Here is a 19,597-nt window from a genome sequence, read left to right as displayed (position 1 = left end):
TCTCTCTCTCTCTCTCTCTCTCTGTGTGTGTGTGTGTGTGTGTGTGTGTGTGTGTGTGTGTGGTGTCCTTCTGGAGGCTAAACCAAGCAAAACACGAAACTGAAAATGCTTCTAATAACGTATTTTTCTTGCAAACTGTTTCTATTAAGACTGCTGAAGTTTTGCATTTTCAGGAGACAGTTAAACCAGAGATATCCACTCACAGGTCTACTTGACACACAGTAATCTTCCCAGATACATAATTACTGAGATCACTTGAAGTGTACAATCCCTAATCCATGAGTGCACTGCCTACCATATGGAACAAAATAATTTGAGAAGTATTATCATATTAATATGTGTATCTTTGAGACTGAAGGTGCAGTTTTATATTTCCACCTTGTTCAGGCATTTAAAAATGCACCGCTAAGTTCACAAAATGACCAGTGCAACTTCAGAAGTGCCACTGCCTCACTTCTTAGGGAACACCAGTACATTGCTAGAACATACTGCATGTCACCAGCTTGTTACACATAAGGCACTAGTATATAGTGCTTAACTGCTGATAGTACAATAGATTGCAAATTGGAGACAATTGACTAATCAAGTAAATACAAGGATTCTCATAAACCTTAAGTCAAAAATTACTTCATCAAATGTAATGTGTCACAGTAGTCTTCAGACAGAGAAAAACAAAACAAAGTAAGCACCGTATGGGCCCATGTACATGTTTTAAGGTACTTGGGGAAGCATGAAACCAAGACAGTTGCTCTATTATCTCTTAACTCCAACCATCCAAAATGTCAGTACGTGCAGACTCCTCAAATACTATGATGAGAAGTGGCAGAACTGGTTAAGTACTCTGCATCTGCTAGGTAAAGTTGCTCTCATTTTCAGAATTTGTAATCTGGGGCCTATGCAGTACAACAGAAGGATGGCAGTAAACCGTATGCATTAATCTATAGCTGTCATCCATATGCTCCAAAGAATCCAGGATTCTTTATTAAATTTTTCAAATATAATGAACAACACAAATGATCTCTAGAATGTACATTCAGATGAAGAGATCAACTGCATTCCTTTGTGGTACGTGGGACAATGGTTTTAAAACAAGGACAGAAAACGTATGCTTTTCCACATGGAGTTGGACTACAATTCCCATCATTCCTTGTCACTGGCTATGTTGGTTATGATATATGGAAATAGCAGTCAAATAACATCTGGAGGCTACAATTTCCCACCTTAAAAAGCAGGTAAAGTTGTAGATTATGTTTTTTTCTAGGGAATGTTTTCAGACAAGAATAAGTAAATATGAAATTGCTAATCATCTAGCAAAAACATGACATATCTCTAAGATCAGCCTCTGCATCACAATAACAAAGAAGGGCCAGTGGTTGATAGTTCAGTGAAAATTGATCCACTGTAAGGCTGTAATGGAGGGACTGCAGGTGGTGCAGTGGTTTAAACCACTGTGCTTCTGGGCTGGTAGATCGAAAGGTCGCTGGTTCAAACTTGCACAACGGGGTGAGTTCCCGTTGCTCTGTCCCAGCTCTTGCCAACCTTGCAGTTCGAAAGCATGCAAATGCAAGTAGATAAAAAGTGGGCAGGTAACAGCGTTCTGTGCACTTCGGTGTTTAGTTATGCCGGCCACATGACCACGGAGACTGTGGACAAATGCTGGCTCCCTTGGCTAGGAAACAGAGATGAGCACCGCCCCCTTGAGCCAGGCATGACTGGACTTAATGTCAAGGGGAAACCTTTACCTTTACCTAAGGCTGCCATGTGAACAGAACACAGAACTGGATAATCTTTGGTTTGATCCAGCATAGCTCCTATGTTCTTGGATAGCTGACTGATGTCAACCACCTGCAAGTAAAAATACTAATTTGGTTAAAGCAGTGTATTTTTCTTGGTATATAGCCCTGAAAACACTGACTTTGTCATGCTAACCTGTAGTCATAACTTTCAATTTTTATCGTATCACCCTTCCAACCATCAGAAACACACACAATATATTGACTTTTAAATTTTCTATATGGTAGTAGATTTCCCAATATCATCTGGGATATCATCCAGGATATGGATACGAAAGGTTAAAAGACACACTGTTAGGTCTATTATTAATGTAACCACATTCCTCCCTTTAAATGAGTATTTTTACCATGACACTGTGATTCCCCACAGCCATGGCTACATGCCTGATAGCAACCTATGAACAAGTTTTTGAAGCAAAATAGTAACTTTCACTAAATAGCAGCATTTTGTTACTTACATACTTGTGCATTCATCCAACAAATTTATAAATTATACTGTATTTGACCCACATTGCTTCCAATTTGAAACAAACATGGTTGCCTTTTTCCCACCAGCCCTCCTATAGTGATTCTCTCTCTGGAGTCCTTTTCCTCCAATTAACCTCTGGAAACATAGAGCTAAGTTGCAGAACATAGCAAATGAAAAGTCTTGTGTGACAGACTTTTTGTTTACGTAAAAGCATGAGAAGCTATTGCGAAGGCTCAGAAATCTCTTATCCACATCATCTTGTAGGATGTTCCAGGAAAATGTAGGCAGTGACTAGACTTCCACAATATAACTATTCCAGGTGTGTGACTACCCCTGTAAACAGCATTTACTGTTTTCTACTGTAGATCTAATGTACATGGCTTCTAATCAGGTGTATCAAGCAAAATCATACCAGCAAGGCTCTTGGGAAAACATGTTGCTGACAAGGTGGGATCAAGAGCAGAGATTTAGTACTATGGTTCAAATATAACTGGAATACAAGAAAGTCTCTGCAGAGAGTTTGAAATGTTATCATTCTTTACAGTGAGATTTAAACTATGATGGTGATTCTTCTTTGGCCCAAAAGCCAACATCAGTTTTGGGAAAGTACTCACATTCTGCTGGCAGACAGGACTAAAGGAAAAAATGGTGGAAGCAAAAATAACCCCCCATATTAGGAGTGTAACACTCTTACTGCTTGTAATTAACCCTTCGAAGAGGCATTTCAACATTTTGCCCTATTTGAAAAATACACAAAAGCCAGGAAACCATTAAGTAATTGGTGGCTGGGGGAAAAGGATGGCACCTGGGTAAGAGGGCTGGATATCAGAAAAAAATTGTCCTATCAAAGCAATATGAGTTGCCTAGATAGGTCATAGACTCTCCCACACTAGAACCATTAAAAAAGAAACTTGTCAGATCTGAGTGGGATGGTTTAACTTAGTGTTCCGCAACAGCAGGGACCCAATGGTATTCTTGGCCCCTTCCAATTCTATTATATGATTCTGGGGAATTCCATGATTAAATTGACTCTCAGAACTCAGTTCCCCCCACTGTACATGGGAAAACCTAATTAATTCAGCTTATTAACTTATGACCTTAAGCATGCACACACACACTTAGAAATAAGTTGAATTCACATCAGCAAGAGTACAATTAGGGTCCCAATGATACATTATTTATATCTAAATGAATTGCTTTAATATTTATTTAACCTACAAAAGTCTACATAGTATCATAGTTGCTAGTACACTGCTATTTATACAAACTTGATGGGATTTACAAATTTGATTTACTCAAGTATTTTGACATGAACAAATGAAAAGCAATACAATAACCACCTTTACAAGGAATAGCTGTGTCTGATCAATGCACCATATGGTATTAAAGGTGAAATGCATCGTTTGTTTGCTCCAGGAGGCTGTTGGTTCCAAATACCAACAGAAAATTGAAGTATCACAACCTTGATAGTCCATGCTTTCAGTTATTAATCAGTTTAATGACTTTCTGTAAGCTACAGTACTTTAGTTTGGAAAAAGCTATCAATAATTAGCATATAATAAATGAACAATCTTGATGTAAGTTATGTTTTGAAAGGAGAAAACTAAAAATAAAGATCACAAATAAACTGGCAACTGAAAGGTGAATAGCTGTTCTATGGGTTGTTTTTTCAGTGAACAATCTTAATGCTTACTCATTCATATTTAGACTATTCAAATCAGGAACAGATAAAATAGTAAGCAGCAAAATTCTGTAAGCAGCAAAATTTTGAATTTTCTTCACCCTAATTAGTAAAAGCTTTCTTGGAGAAAGTAACTTGATATTAATTTGCTGTGATATGGGGCAGAAAAGACTATGTGCAATAGCAAAAAAGTGATCTGTCAGGGTGTGTGCCCAGTATGTCTCACTTTGCCTAATCAACACCAACTGAAGGTTGTTGCATGATATGTGAACTAGGGATTATTTTTGGATTAAACAACTCAGTTAACCCATGATTAGGTTAACTGACCCACGATTTGCTGTCCCTGCATGCAATTCAGATCACTCTAAGGTCTATCATTTGTATGTACAAATAGAAAGAGAAAACCTAAAAAAGTAACATGACGAGTGTATTGCTGATTAAAGCATCACCTGCATCCAGTTTGTTCCTTTATTAGTACTGTTGTGAAAAGCAGATAACACACAAGAGGGAACATTGCCTCCTTTGAATTATTTTATTAAGATCCATGTATTATATAAAATAGAACAAGAAAACCAAACAAATCTATAAAATCAAGTGAGCAGTCCAGATGACAAACTACTACAAGCGCTGCTTTTGTGGTTTGGTTTGATGACACTAGGATGCTGAAATTATATAGATGCTGGGTGTATATAGCTACACAGAAAGCAGGTATGTCTCAAAAGTACGACAAAGTAAGCTGATAAGAAATATGGCTTACCCAAGCCATGATTGCCTTTGGCAAAGGTTACAATGATGCTGAACTGCAAAGATTACATCAAGCACCGTTGAAGAACCATTAGTAAGAGCTTCACATTAAGCATTTTGAAAGAAAGTTCAGCAAATACCGCACCGTACCTGTGATACTGCTACTATCCTCTATGTACCAGAGGAGGGCTTTGTTTTCAAATTAACTAGTACACCCAACCTAAGTGTAAGATGTAGAAAAAAGTAAGGGTTTTGAAGTAAGTAATTTTTATCCTCAAATTTAATGGTTTAAGCCTTTCAATGAAAAGTTTGTGGAAACACAACACAACCTATGGCCCTTTCCATGTTTGTCCTGTATCATCCGAACTACACTGCCAGATTCTAGTGTCCTGAAACAACAGTGGCTCCCATGCTCTTAGGAGCTCAATTAGAACACTAGAACTATTTCACATCTTTTCACAAAATGATCTAACCATGCTTTAAGGATGCAATATTTTCTACAGAAAATCTGAGCACAGGAGAGTGCTACCCTCTCATCAAAGTGAGTAATACCAATGGGAAATATACCCACAGGTTAAGAGGAATACTGTTTCATTGAGATGAAAAGGGTCAAAACAGCACTCAGCACTTTGAAGAGGGATCTACTGAAAGACAGTTAATTGTACCAAGAGGAAACCACAAGATATTAGAGTCAGTACTGAGCAGAGTTAACCCTCCAATCTTTATCACAGTCATAAATATCGCGTTCTTTTCCCAGGAACCCTGAACAAGCATATCATCTGGCTTCTTGAAGAAGTTAACATGCATAGGTGCAGGGTTGGCACTTGCTCAGTCTAAATGAACAGTACTTCACAGGATAGTGGTTTTATCCAAGACAAAATAGTTTATCACATCACATGTGAATGCAACCTAAATTTTAAAGTGAATGAGAGAGGAGCTTTAAAGAGCAAAAAACAAGCCCTCAAGTACATTTTTTAAAGTGTTGCAATAAACATGCATGTTAACATCCTGTCTTTGGTACAATTTAAAATCAAAAGGAGGCCAATGAAAAACAACACATATACACTGTCAATATGAAAGAGAAACACATTTGCAAATACATTTGTTAACACAGAAAATTAACCCAAAAATTAGTAAGCGATATCTGGAATTCATGAAATGTGGACAAGTAAGACTCACTGTTCACTATTTTATGAGAACTGTTTGGTTGCAATAAGAAAGACTACTTTAACCAAGTTAGAGCACAATCCTATGGGTCATGCCCTTGATGCTTATAAACTTGGGAGGCTTAGGAGAATCCTATGCAGAGTGGGAAAAATGGAGGAGGTAATATTTACCATCCCCATCTTTCCTACTCTATTTTCACTAGATGGGCTTTTTGGACTGTGCCAAAGTGTTTCAGAGGAGCAGGGAAGGAGACTGGAGAGAACTCACGATTCTATAGCCTCTCCAGTCTCTTCCACTGCCACTGAATGCTCCCTTTTCCTCTCTCCAAGGTTGTATTCTCAACCTCAAGAGTAGCAGCCAGTGCAGTTCTTTCCATACCTGCAGTGAAGGGAGGGACCTCTAATGCCCAGCCCTAAGGTTGGAGCATTGACTCCAGATTCAGAATTGAGAATCTGAAATATCTTATGGCTCCTCAAACACTGTCTAAGAGTCACAGAATTGCTCCCTTAAAGACTTGGTTTTATTCCTACTTCAGAGAGAGAAGGGAAAGTCTAGCAAATCTGTTCTCAGATTTCCTCTCAACTGTACATAAAAGTCACATACATACATCCACACACATGCACACACCCCTTGATCTGAACTGAAAATGTCTTATTTTTTCTTTTTAACTGAAAAGGTAGATCCTGGGATTAAGTGCAAAATGCAAAAATCAACTGACAGGAAATGCTGAAGAGGCAGCATAATTAAAATAGAAAATATTTTATATTATTGAACTATTAAACGGGTAATGTTCACGGTTTCTGTAAAACTTTGGAACCACACAGCTGATTTCTTAAATCTAGTCCATGTCAACTTCCAGAACTATTAGTGAATTAATTAGCTTCATTTTTTGATGCTTCATCAAAGTTTTCTACAAGATCTGAAAAAGATGGAAATACATAATTACAGGTCATTAAACAGCAAAGTCAAAGAGAAACACTTTAATTATTGAATACAGTGTTATGCTGGCAAAATCTGCTATTGCCCCCTCCTTTCTTTCATCTTTCAAGAAAAACGCTAGTCACCGAAAATCACTGGACATGAAATGGCCCCAGGTAAAGCAACAGAGTTCAGCCTGTGACTCCAATCTTTATGCCTTCCATCCAACAGTAAAGCAGCTCCTAGATTTGAGAATGTTTTTGAGCTAGCCTATAACAGCAATTTTACCAAATAGATTTATAGTACAGTTGAAGGAAACTTTGAAGTAAGACCCATTATATTCAGTGTGATTTCAGTGTGTCTACCTGGCTACAGCCATAACTGCATTAGCAGGATCACAACTATGGCTTACAGAAAAGAGACCCCTATATAACAACCAGCAAGGACCACCAGGACTTTGCTAATGTTTGTCAAGTGTTAATCAATGTTGGTCTCATGTGAAATTGCTGCATCTTAAAAGGAAAATAACTAGCTGCAGTTATATGAATGACTTTTCCAAATAAACTAAGGGGCTAAATGGATCAAGGTTGATCATCAATATATGTACGTATCTAGCAAAATTCAAAGTTTTAAAGACAAAAGACACAATAACAAGTTCCCTAGCCACCGCTTACTTTAGTTAATGTCAGCCCCTGGCCCAGCTCGTTCTTTAAATACTATTCTAATACGGAATCAACTATACAAAACATCAGTTTAATCGTTCTGAGCTAAGCTGACTGGTAGAAAAAATTGTGTTTTACTTGCAGTAATGGCTGTTTTCCACAATATTTTTAGTGAAGTATTGCGAAGTAGTAGCTAATTTACACAGTGAACTGCTGAACAGTTCATGAACAGTTTACTGTAAGGTTCATTTTCCTAATGCTGCAGGGAACAGAACTCTGTGAACTCACCTCATCTGAGAGGTATCTCTTTCTTTAGCACAGCGTATTCCTTGGAAACAGAGCAGGTGTGCAGATTTCTGCTCAATCTGCTCTAGATCAAGGAAACTGACTATTATGCACTTTATGATGTACTCTGTGTTAATATAAGGCATTCTTCTGATAATGTCTACACTTAATCCAGTGAGCAGTGGCCTCTCAAATTATAAAAGCAACCATCATCATGCATCAAAGTCAAATAAACACCCACTAAAAAACTGAATTATTTTTAAATGAAGCCAAATAATCCTACCGGGAACATCATCATCTTCTTCATCAATATCTTCTGATTTTGGTACTTTGCTATCCAACACTAGGAAAAAATAAAATAATTAATACATGGAACAAACAGAAATTATCATAAGATAATATGTAATATCTAAGGAAAAGGAGAAATAAAGTACATCTTGACAAATAAAATTGGATTGTTTTTAATACAGTGATATTGAAAAAATAACCAGTGGTAGCATAAATTGTGATATTTTTACTCTATTTTAATCTAATAACTCTAATCTACTCAATTATGCCTGGCCTTGAAGAAGTCTTACCATAATGCTTTCACAATGTAACATCTTTATACCTTATGATGATACAGGTGTTAAAGCATCTCATCCTAAGAGCTAGAAGGGCATGTTCTGGGATTGGGCTTTGGAATGACAATACAAAGAAACTCTTATTTGAAGTTATACAAATTACCTATTTATATCAGGTCATTCAAATAGATATATTTTGAAAAATGAACATATTTCCCTTATGTAAAATTGTGTTTCATTAGAATAAATTATATGGTTAGTAAAATGGTGTTTAAAAATTCATCTACCAAGATAGTTCAAAAATCATTTGATCATATGTTCTGTTGTAATCCATTGATCTGTGCAAATGAAAAACTCCCCTCATGATATTAAAAGGTAGAACCCTATTTAAATTTCACTAAGTGCAACAATATGATGTATAGTGGATTCAGCATTAGGTTCAAAATACCATTCAAAGACATAAATTATCCTCAGGGAACAACCAACTTTCATTCTAGCTTTCCTCAATGGATTGCTGGAAAGATAAAACTGGTGAACCTTGTTTGCCCACCGAGTATAGGATAAAACTGGGGCAGTTTTCCAGGCTATAAACTGATTCACATCTTGAGAGTAAGTTCCCAGAGACTGATCTCTGAGTTAGACCTCTAGGATTTCACCAAGTCTCTAATCACACTGACAATTATTATACAATCTGAATCAGGAATTTAAGTTTAAAACTCAGGAGCAGCCCTCTGCAACCTGGTATCGTCCAGATGTTTTCCACTACTAATCCCAGCATTCCATGTTGTAAGGAACTAATAAATATTTAAGTCCAAAAGTTCAGGAGGATACCAGGTGGGAAAATGTTGCCCACAAGGATCCATCTTCTCTTTCCATTACAACTTCACTCCAAAACTCTATCATATAACTATTAAATAGTGTATACAAAGCCATTTTCAAAGACTCCCCTCCCCTGCCCCATAGTATATATGCCTGCAGTTATAAATGTAGGATGTAGCAAAGTCCATATGAATGATATCACAAATGAAAGCAGAATAAAGTGTACCAACAGAGTTCATTAAATTAGGGGAATAAGAGTAAACTATTAAAGCAAGTAAATTGTTAAAAGCTGTAGTCCTGTGCACAATTAACAGATGAACATAAGAAAAATCATGCCTAAAGGCCTATTTAGTCCAACATTCTATTTCATGGGCCCTCAAACTACGGCCACGGATCTGGCCCGCCTCAGAGGTTTTGGATTCCCTGTGCCCACTGCTGCCCACCTTGCTGTCTTTCAACTGGCCACCCATTGAAAAAGTTTGAGGACCCCTGTTCTATTTACACCTTGACCAACAAGTTGCCTGTGAGAAGCCTACATGAGTGCAATAGTTTGCTCTGATGCATTACTTATGTAGGAAAGAAGGTTCATTACACAGAGTAACTCTACAGAAATTAGAGATACAAGAGGAAAAAATTACAAAGTAGATGGCTTCAGGCAAAAGAGAAGCTATCTAAGAAACGCTATTAAAGCCAATCAGAAAATCAGTATTAATAAAAAGGCATGAAAATAAAAATCACCCATTTCAAAATCTTAAGGGAGTTTTCTCAGTCAAAGATACCTACCTTGCCTTGGGAACTGTTCAGCTAACTTTCTGAGACTTGTTAAGCTGTCAGCACCCAGCTGGTTTAAGATACCAGGAAGCATTTCCGTGATTGGTTTGGCTTCAGCATGACCAGTAATAGCAAAAGTGTTTGCAGACAGTGAAGCCTGGACCTTGGGATTGTTGAAATGAATAACTGTTCCATCATCTTTTATCATATTCACCTGTTTGAAACATAGGTCTATTAAAAGGCATGCATCTTAGTTAGTACAACAAAGTATTATCATGGAACAAGACATTCATATTAGCACACAATATAGCTCGAAAATGAGAGATATTTATATACTGCATGTACCTGTATGAGCTGAGAACACAAGTTTTTTAAAAAAAATCTTTAGAATTCAAATTAACACATAAGAATAAACTTCAGATAAAAATGTTAAGGTATAAGCAATCCTTTTATCAAAATACTACTATTTTGATCAACATCAGAAAGAAGTGATCAGCAAAGGCCTACAAATACAAGGATACACTGTTTATAAATGTACTATAAACCTAACATTTCTCTTTATCTCCACTGCAAAAATGTCTTTAAACTGACAGATCACTAAAAAGAAACTCTCTTTATTTGCAGATCTACAATTAATTTTCAGAGTTATTCTGAAAAAAGGAAGCCAACTAAGTTGATTTCAAATTTGTTTAAAAATTCTAGTTTGGTTGGGTTCACAGGTAGTAATCAAGGCTGTCCTTTGTCTTTATTCCCTTATCCATACTGTCAAAAGTCATCAAGCACAATCTTATTCTAACATGAAGTACATCTACAGAGCAAAATACAGGACAATCCTATGATTCACAGAGAGCACCTACAGACTCATGGGAGTTTTTTTTCCAGATCTGAGGCTGGAAAGGAATTGGGGATCTGCACTTAGATCCCTACTTCTTGCAGCCAACACAGAAAAAGTGTTAGCAGCTGCTTCTCTGATGTGCTAAGAGGCAGTGTGTGTTCTTGTATAGGAGACTGGGATTATCAGGATATGAAGTACCCTGGTGGTGCTTCAGCCTCCTTCCATCCCATTCAAATGTGTCTCAGCCAGACCTTTCAGGATAGGAGAAGCTGGGGATAGCGCTAAAGACCCTGTCTGTCTCCCACCCTGCATAGAATGCCCACAATCCTCCAAATTTGGGGGCTAATGGGCATCCACACTGGACTGAGCCCTTAATGTCACAGTCATCCTTTGGAAATGGTGCAACCAAGTGCCAAACTTGATTCAGCAGAGTTACAGCATCATTTATACTTTCCCAAAAATGTTACTGTTTAATCTGCCTACTGGAAAAGATGGATCTCTGTAATTGCTGAACCTAACCAGGTCTGGATTTGGCTACTGCCATAATGGAAAATGCCTAGAAATTTTATAGATGCTGTACTGAAACATAAATTTAATAAATAAAGTGAATGTAAATAACATTCAACTTGTCCTATTACCACATGCAAATGTTTAGACAAAAATGGTCTAATTATTAACCATGAATACTCCAGATACTTCCAGAAAGCCCACAGTAGAGAATCTTCTTTACAGCTCTCATCCACATTCTGAGAAATCCCTTAGTTTCTCTATTACTATTAAAACTCTCAAACTTTGAATCACATGTTTAAAATCTGGTAAGGTTATCAGAAGTCAGAAAAAAATTGTTTACGGGAACTGATGTAGCTCACATGCCACCTCACAGTAAGACTAAATGAAAGATTTCATGAGATTTCTGTGATTAGACAAGGAATAGAGCATTTATCTATGACAAACTATTTATACTGATATACCTCTTCAATGCCAGCAATATTGTTTACTGCCAATTTTTTGAGTGAACTCTGAAGTTTTTTATCATCAGCTGTTGCTGTTCTGTGGACTACCTTCTTCTTTCTACGAGCTGTACCCTGTACAATAAGGAAAACACACATTGTTCATAGATGAACAAAAATTAATCATATCAACCTATTAGAAATAACACAACAACCCTGTGGCACCTTAAACCCTAGCATATTTGAACAAATTCCTCTTTTCAAGAAAGGACTTATTTCACAATACATTATTGTTGATATATCAAACTCAGATGAAGGAGAAGAAGGAAAGGCATTCCACATCATCCCAATTGTTGCCTCCATGGCAAAAAGGGAGACACCATTTAATAACAGGCTTGACTGGTGAGAAAGGAGACAAATTGAGGTTTTATTATAATATGCCAAAAATAGTAATGTTGTTTAGGCCTCAATGGTTTCTGATAGGCCTGTATGACAGAACTATGCTAGATGGGAGATCATGGGAGTGTGACTCTGTTGATACTCCTGGAGCTGTCAGCAGCTTTTCGTATCATAAACCACGGTATCTTTCTGGGGCACCTGTCTGGGCTGGAAGCAGGGAATAATACACTGCAGTTCCATGTCCACCTCGATGTACTACTCCAGAAGGTAGAGCTTGAGGAATATTGCTTAATCTCCTGGATTCTTCAGCATGGAGCGCCTAACCCCATGCTAATTAACATCTACATGAAATTACTGAGTGGGGTAATCTGGATAGTGTTGCCACTAGAATGCTGATGACATGCACCTCTACTTCTCCTTTTCAGAGCAATCAGGAGAGGTTGTGGATTTGTTAAACTAGTGCCTGGCAGTAACAATAGACTTGATGAGGACTAACAAACTGATGCTCAATTCAGACAAGACTGAGAGTAGGTCCTCTGACTAGATGGAGGGTGCTCAACCTGTTCTGGATGGGTGTGCACTCACCTTGAAGAGCAGGTTCTAGCTGCATGGGGTCCTCCTTGACCCAATTTTGACACTTGATGCTCAGAACACCAAGTGCCTTCTACCAGCTTCAGCAACACCTCTATTTGGACAGAGATGGTTTCAGTGATCTGTGTTCTGATAACCTCTAAGTTAGATTACTGCAATAGAGGCATCCTGGACCTGCCCTTGAAGACTGTTAAGAAGTTACAGCTCATGCAAAATTTGATAGTCACACTAGTACCCGGGACCAGATGGTCTGAACATGTAAGATCAATTCTGGACTGCTTCAATTGGCTGTCTATACATTTCTGAGTCCAATTCAAGGTGCTGGTTTTAACTTTAAGATTTACACAGCTTGGGATCATGTGACAGAATGCTTCTTCCAACCACAATCTGCCTGTATGCTACCAACAATATCTGGAAGCTTCCTCTGAGTCTGTTCCCCAAGGGAAGCTCAGAAGGCAGCAACAAGGGGGTGAACCTTCCCAGTGGCAACCCACCTCACACCAACTTTGCCAGCCTTCCTCCGTCAGCTCTCTGTGCTGAAGCATTTAAATATATCTAAGATTAGCCAGGAGCTGATGAAAGTACCAGGTCTCTTTTGTATTAAACCTTAAAAATGTATTGTGGATTTTTTCCAGTGCATTATTGTCATATTTAGGCTGGTTGTGAACCAAAGAGCTTCAGCTTTCAGCTATTAGGCAGCATAGAAGTTAAATAAGATAACGATAATTATTATGGTCCTCTATTTGCAAGGGACAACTCCATTTTTGCTGTCAATCATTTAAGCTGGAGACAGGCAATCCCTTTTTAACTTCATGTGCTCTACACCCTAACAAAGTTGCCAGTAACAGATGCTTAGAAAACATTGAACATTATTATTCAATTATTTTAATTTACTAATTTATAGATATATAATCTTTCTACAAAATAATGGTACTCAAAGCAAATAAAAACACTTTAAAATAGATCAAAACAATAAACACATTGACATACCACAAAAACATTACAATTACAGAATAAGAACAGCATCCAAACCAACAGACCCACTTACAGGCCAAAGACCTTCTTGAATGAAGTGACCTTTGCTTCCTTGTGGAAGGATAGTATTGTACTTATTGTGCTGTGCCATTTTGCAATAACAAAGACAACTTGCACTTATTTCCCTCTTAAAATAACAGCCATAACATCATGCATGCACGCATGAGGATGAACAGCAGCCTGTGAAAAACAGATGTGCAACTAAACTGTAAAGATGGGAAATATATATGTATTCAAATATATATTCTATGCATATTATATTTTGTCCCATTTAAATGTATCCAATGAGTATGAATGGAAAATACCTTTCCACCTATTCGGACTTGAGCCTGAAGTTTAGCCAGCTTTTCTTGGTTCATCTTGTTTTATCTGAAAAAAATATAGTGGAAGTATTAACAACATATCAAGATTTCCATATTTTACTGTCTTTCAAAACACTGAATGTATGCATTATAATATAACATGAAATACAAGAAACCTACTGAAAATACATCCTTCCTCATTCCTGAACTCAGCTTGGGGCGGGGGTGGGGATTATGGAAGCAGAAGCACTTCTTCCCACTCCCCTACACTGGATTGTCTTCAGGTAAGGGTAATAAGCTATTAAAATAACCTGTCTCACTTCATATAGCTGTTGCTGCTAACTGAATTTGCAGCCATAACACTAACCTCAATTGGAACAATTCCCTTCCCTCATATGCAGACATGTACTCATATAGCAGAATACAAAGATGTGCTTTCAGGGGCAGGGTGGAGAGGAGAGAGCTAAATCTGACCCTAGTCTGGGGTACAGAGATTTTTGCTCTCTCTCAATTACAACCCAAAGTAAAGCTTGTTTATTTTATCACATAACAGTAGAATGTAATAAAAAATAGGTGTGCCTCTATTTGCATATCTCCCCATCATTTTCTGAACTGTTTCAACTAAGTAGCATATTTTAGTCATGGTAGACTATGACAAAATGTTGAGAAGATAGGTAATATGGAGAGAAAATTTGGTAATGTGGATGAAAGTTAGTTACATCCATACCCTGCCCTGCCATTACTGGGCTTAGAGCAACATTTTAAATTTCACAACAGCCCACACACTGAGAAACAATGATTTATCCAAGGCTTTAACTGATGAGCTTCACAAAGATTTGAAGTTAGAATTCTCAGTCCATCATCACAGGTACATTTATTTTTACTGTAATGACACACATGATTATAGCCCTAAAGACACAGTAATCCCAATCCTAAACATACTTACATGCAAGTAAAAACCTAACATCATGCTTTTATATAAGCATACACAGAGGATTATGTTGATATAGCTTCAGCTATTAGATGGTATAGAAATGACATAAATAATATACACAGGTGTGTATAATGTATCACAGAAGAGTAATTGAGAGCACATATTTTTGTTCTAATATATATATATTGTGGAGCCAATAACTGAATCATGAAAATACAGTGTTTCCTATGCTATGTATCATGCACGAGTCTATCTTGTATACACTTAAAACAACCCTTCTCTTTTCTACTTAAATGAGAGGGAAATGTCTGCTTAGGATTTTAGAATTATGTTCTTATTTAGAACTGAATCCCACAAATTCAAGTATGTCTAGAACTGGGGCAGAAAACTGTTTATTAGCAGAGATACATCAAATAACTAGTTCTATGTGGGCTCTGCAGTATTTTTCAGCTAACACTGTTGTGGTTTTCTTTACTTTGTGTAATACTTCCATTTAATCTTTTAAAAACTGCATCCCATATTAGAGTCTAAACCATAACATTGTCATGTAGCTAGACAAAACTCCCAAGTTAATAATGAGCTTAAATCTTCACAGAATTGGAATTCCTGTAGGTTGAGAATGACATCTAATTGTACATTTGGCAGGGAGGTACAAGCTTCCCTTTGATAAGTTGAAGAAGAAAGATGTTCTCATAAACGAGAAACCACAAATCCTTTCTCAATGACTTAACAGAGGAATTTCACCACATGATGTACCGAATCTTTAAAGTACAAAAATGCTCAATGTATAAGGCAAGACACACTGAAAATAGACTTATTTCAACCATGCAAGATAGAACGTTTGGCATATCTACAGAAGGTGATGAAATAAGCAAAAAGTACTTCCTCAAAGAAAATTAATAGTCAGGATTGGGACACAGAAAAATCCAGCTTTTCAGAAGAAAAAATTTATATAAGATTCTTTCTGCTTTTCATTCCAGGAGATTAAAGAGATAAATTCCAGAATATCAAGAAATTAACACTGATTCAATAGATATAAATCATGTAGTCATGGAAAGGGAGACTGACATTAATCCACTACAAAAATAACAGAACGTGCCTCATTTCAAAATATTACAACTCTATTCACCATTATTCTATTCTAGGTAAGGTGGGTTACAAGTCCTGAAAAGAAGAGTGCACAATGTAGGCCTCAATCTTCCAATATGCAAACTTTAATGCAAAGGAACCCATACATTAAAGAGGGCAAAATCAAACTTGTCAAAATGAAAATATACTAACTGGCTGAAGTGGAATCTACACAAGGGTGGAAATGCTCCACCTTAACCAATTCCCAAAGATGATGAGGGGAAATCCCCTGAGAAAATAAGGCCCATAATTTCAAGTAAATTATTTTATCGATTTATATATTTCTCCCTACTTCCATGTTAAAACGGCTGTAGGGAAATGCTATCGATATTCGACCCTGAAACCCCTCCATAGTATGAGTCACTTCTAAAGAAAGAAAAGAATGAGGTGAGGCCTTGGAAAATCCTGCAGGAATATTTACCGTAACGGGCAGGAGCCTTCCCGCTGGATGCTTTAGGAAAGAGAAGACGCTTGGAGAACCAGCAAGCCCTTGCTAGCCTGGTTCTGGTGCGGAAAGGAGCTTGAACACAGAAAAGGCCCCCAAGGGCCAACTCGACGAAGAGAAGGGGTGCTACGGGAAAGAGCCCCACAGCGTTAGGTACACAAGCACCCCGTATCCGAGACTCCCGTGGGCTACTACTGGCCAGGCCCACGCTCCTCCCTCCTTCTTGCTCCTCGGTCCACTAGAGCAGCCCCTCCCACCGCCCACTGCGCTCCGCGCGCGCGCCACAGACTGGGGGGGGGGGTCGTGATTTCGATCAGCCTGGACGTCGTGAAGGGCGCCGGGGCAACAGGGGGTCAAGCAGGAAGTTTTCACCTTAGTCCGAAGAACCTTCCGAAGGCAACACGCGGCAAGAACAAGATGGCGGCTAGGTAGGGAAAAGCGAGGGGCCCAGAGAAAGGAGGCCTTGGACCACGGGACCGTCGCCCCACCCCTCTCCTCCGATTGGAAGAAGAACACGACTCGTATTATACTCGTCTGCATAATACGGGAGGGGTCCACCCTCGTCCTCTCCGTTTTTCCTACCTAGACAATATACAAGCCTCAGTCGATAGTGGAGCATAGAAGAATTAGACGTGCGGAGAAAGGGAGGATACGTTTAAAGCAATGCATTCTGGGAGTTGTGGTCTTCGTCAGAAACTATCCATAGGAATAACAGCTTTATTAGGCACGCAAATTCCCTGATTTGGCGTAGGGTGAGGAACAACTGTTCGTGATGTGTTATGCCGGGAAAAGAATTTTTCCTATGTTATGTCTGGTAACTCTGGGCTAGACTACCTGTTGTTCTGTAGATGTTTTGGATTACGACTTCCATCAGCCTCAACCAGCATAGCCAGTGACCAGAAATTATGGGGGCTGTAGTCCAAAACACCTGTGATAAGGTAACATAGTTCGTTGATGAAAATTATATCGAAAACTTATTTCCGAGACTAGCCCTTCAAGAATTACTTTATCCCTATCCCCCACCCCCCAATTCCTCTCTCTGAACTGCAGGTTTATATCTACTTATTTGAGAGTAAGCCCTGTTGAACACAACAGGCTTTACTTCTGAGTAGACACGTACACGGTGCGCTGCTGAACGCAGCAAGACGTCGCAGCCTAGTAAACCTGTATAAAACTGCATGTTTACATTACACGCGTCTCAGCTGTGTTTAATTACACCTTTCAACCTTAGCAGCTTTACATAAGATGCTGTTATCCAGGTGTTTTTATGCCCTTCACGAATTATCGGCACAGTTTGCACAAATTTGCCTTTTAAAATGTACATACAACGAACAGCCCAAATAATAAAATCTCTTGGGTGACAAAACTGTCTTAAGAAGTACCTGTATGTCGAAATTTCCAGCGAGGGGAGAGAAGGCAGTTGAAGCAAGTTTCTCATCTAGGTAGCGTGATATCTGTGCCTTTCTTTTTTTTAACAACTTGCCCCGGACCCAAATCTATGAAGCACCTCCCACATCCGTCTGAGAACATCACTTCCTCTTAAGTAAACGGGCTGGCTTCGATTAATCGGATAGTGCTTGGTCTTAGAGAGGTTCGCTGTAGCGATCGGAGTGAAGATCTTGCCTGGCATCATGAAGGTTCAGTTAGCACCACTGTCGGTTTTCTGTCTTTCTTTCATTTGCCAAATGCTGGTCGTAGTCTCCGCTGGAGAAGCCTTCGGAAAGGGTTAGACACCAATTTTATTTTCCTGTTTTGGTTTGATTTGCCCTTAATTGAATATAATTTGCAAAAATAAATAAGCAAAGCTGTCCACAAACAGTTCTTTTTAGCCTTTTATTTGTAAATATAATGAACATTGTTTTGAATTTCCATGTTAACAGAGGATAATTGGTTTAGAGAGAGTAGTTTCTTTTCCTAGGCCATGAGCTGGTAATGATCAACTTCAGAAATGTATCCAAATGCATTAATAGAAAAAGAGATGGAGGGGTATTGCAGGCTCTATATTTTCACATTTTAGTTCATGTTAAAGATTTGGATAGGTTCTACAAAAAGAAAGAATTGTCCTAATTAGTTCTGAAAAAACTGAAATTGTTGTCATCTTTTTGTAAGTAGCTTTCCAGATAAACTAAAATTATGTGTGTTTGTGAAACAATTTGTTACCAGCTAAAAAATAAGTCACTGTCTCATCCTTATCTTGGAAACTTTCTTACTGCCCTCTCTAAAAACTTAGCTTGCCTTCACTTTAGTATTCTGATTCTTTCAACATGCAATTCTGAATTCACACTAGTTCAGAGGATGCATGGTAGCTTATTTTCCATGAAGAAGCCAGCCTGAGGACCCATGGCTGGTGATTTTATCATGGTGTTTTGGAAATGGCTACAGAGCTGCTCAGCATATTTTGTCTCCCCTGGTTTTCACAGTCTTGTGACTGCCCTTCCACAAATGCCAAAACAGCACTTGGAAAGGACAGTCACTCATTCATTGGGCTATTATTATAATAATCATCAGGAGGCTTCTCAAATTCAGGGAAAGTAACAAGTGGGATATCTCAGGGTTCAGTCCTGGGCCCAGTGCTCCTCAACATTAATGACTTGGATGAGGGAGAGCAGGGAATGATCAATCAGATTTACAGATGACTCAAAACTGGGTGGAATAGCTGGTACCCTGGAAGACTGAAAGAAGATTCAAGGTGATCTTGATAGGTTGGAGTGCTGGGCTGAAAACAGTAGAATGAACTTCAACAGGGGCAAATGCCAAGTTCTGCACCAAGGAAAAAGAAACCAAATACATTGTTACAAGATGAGAGATACTTGGGTCAATTATACTGCAAATGAGAAGGATTTTGGAATTGTAGGTTACGAGCTGAATATGAATCAACGATGTGCTATGACTGTGAAATAAGCAAATGCTATTTTAGGCTGCATTAATAGAACTATCACTTCCAAATACTGTAAAGTACTGCTTCTCCTTTACTCAGCACTCATTAGGCTTCATCTGGAGTACTGTGTTCAGTTCTGGGAATCACAGTTTCAGAAAGATGCAGACAAGTGGAAAGGATTCAGAGGAGAGCAATAAGGATGATCCAGGGACTGGAAACAAAGAGATT

The 19,597-nt window shown here is 38.3% G+C and overlaps 2 protein-coding genes across 9 annotated transcripts in view; one reads left to right on the top strand and one right to left on the bottom strand.

The window, feature by feature from the left end:
• Positions 1-4,460: 4,460 nt before the first annotated feature.
• Positions 4,461-17,956, bottom strand: BTF3L4 (basic transcription factor 3 like 4). 5 transcript variants are annotated; one of them, XM_044429844.1, is made up of 7 exons: positions 17,874-17,924; positions 13,988-14,051; positions 13,696-13,862; positions 11,679-11,792; positions 9,885-10,086; positions 8,003-8,062; positions 4,461-6,773 (listed from the first exon to the last, which is right to left on the bottom strand). In XM_044429844.1, the coding sequence occupies exons 3-7, from the start codon at positions 13,771-13,773 to the stop codon at positions 6,727-6,729; spliced, it is 501 nt and encodes a 166-aa protein (XP_044285779.1). In that variant the 5' UTR covers positions 13,774-13,862; positions 13,988-14,051; positions 17,874-17,924; the 3' UTR covers positions 4,461-6,726. The 5 variants fall into 5 exon arrangements, with proteins under 5 accessions (XP_044285779.1, XP_044285780.1, XP_044285781.1 ...); XM_044429845.1 differs by lacking the exon at positions 17,874-17,924 and adding an exon at positions 16,864-17,006; XM_044429846.1 differs by lacking the exons at positions 13,696-13,862; positions 17,874-17,924 and adding exons at positions 16,468-16,617; positions 16,864-16,995.
• The window catches only part of LOC123023319 (ras-related protein Rab-3B-like), an 80,698-nt gene continuing 79,043 nt past the window's right edge, over positions 17,943-19,597 (top strand). For 3 of the 4 annotated variants that reach the window (XM_044429842.1, XM_044429840.1, XM_044429843.1), the window contains exon 1: positions 17,958-18,216. In XM_044429842.1, the coding sequence (XP_044285777.1) occupies positions 18,123-18,216 (94 nt within the window). In that variant the 5' untranslated portion in view covers positions 17,958-18,122. Of the gene's footprint in view, positions 18,217-19,597 lie in introns of all 4 variants that reach the window. The other variant, XM_044429841.1, reaches the window with a different exon arrangement.

Source organism: Varanus komodoensis, unplaced genomic scaffold, assembly GCF_004798865.1.
Source record: "Varanus komodoensis strain SLA01 unplaced genomic scaffold, ASM479886v1 scaffold20_1, whole genome shotgun sequence".
Taxonomy (NCBI): Eukaryota; Metazoa; Chordata; class Lepidosauria; order Squamata; family Varanidae; genus Varanus; species Varanus komodoensis.
This window is presented reverse-complemented; position numbering and strand designations above follow the sequence as displayed.

Bases quoted from the DNA above. Each gene is read 5' to 3' on its own strand.
- BTF3L4 (XM_044429844.1), bottom strand. From the start codon at position 13,773: ATGGCACAGCACAATAAGTACAATACTATCCTTCCACAAGGAAGCAAA. The intron at 8,063-9,884 runs GTAGGTATCTTT...ATTTTTTCCTAG, and splicing joins TGAACAGTTCCCAAGGCAAG to TGTTGGATAGCAAAGTACCA. The intron at 6,774-8,002 runs GTAGGATTATTT...CATCTTTTTCAG, and splicing joins AGAAGATGATGATGTTCCCG to ATCTTGTAGAAAACTTTGAT.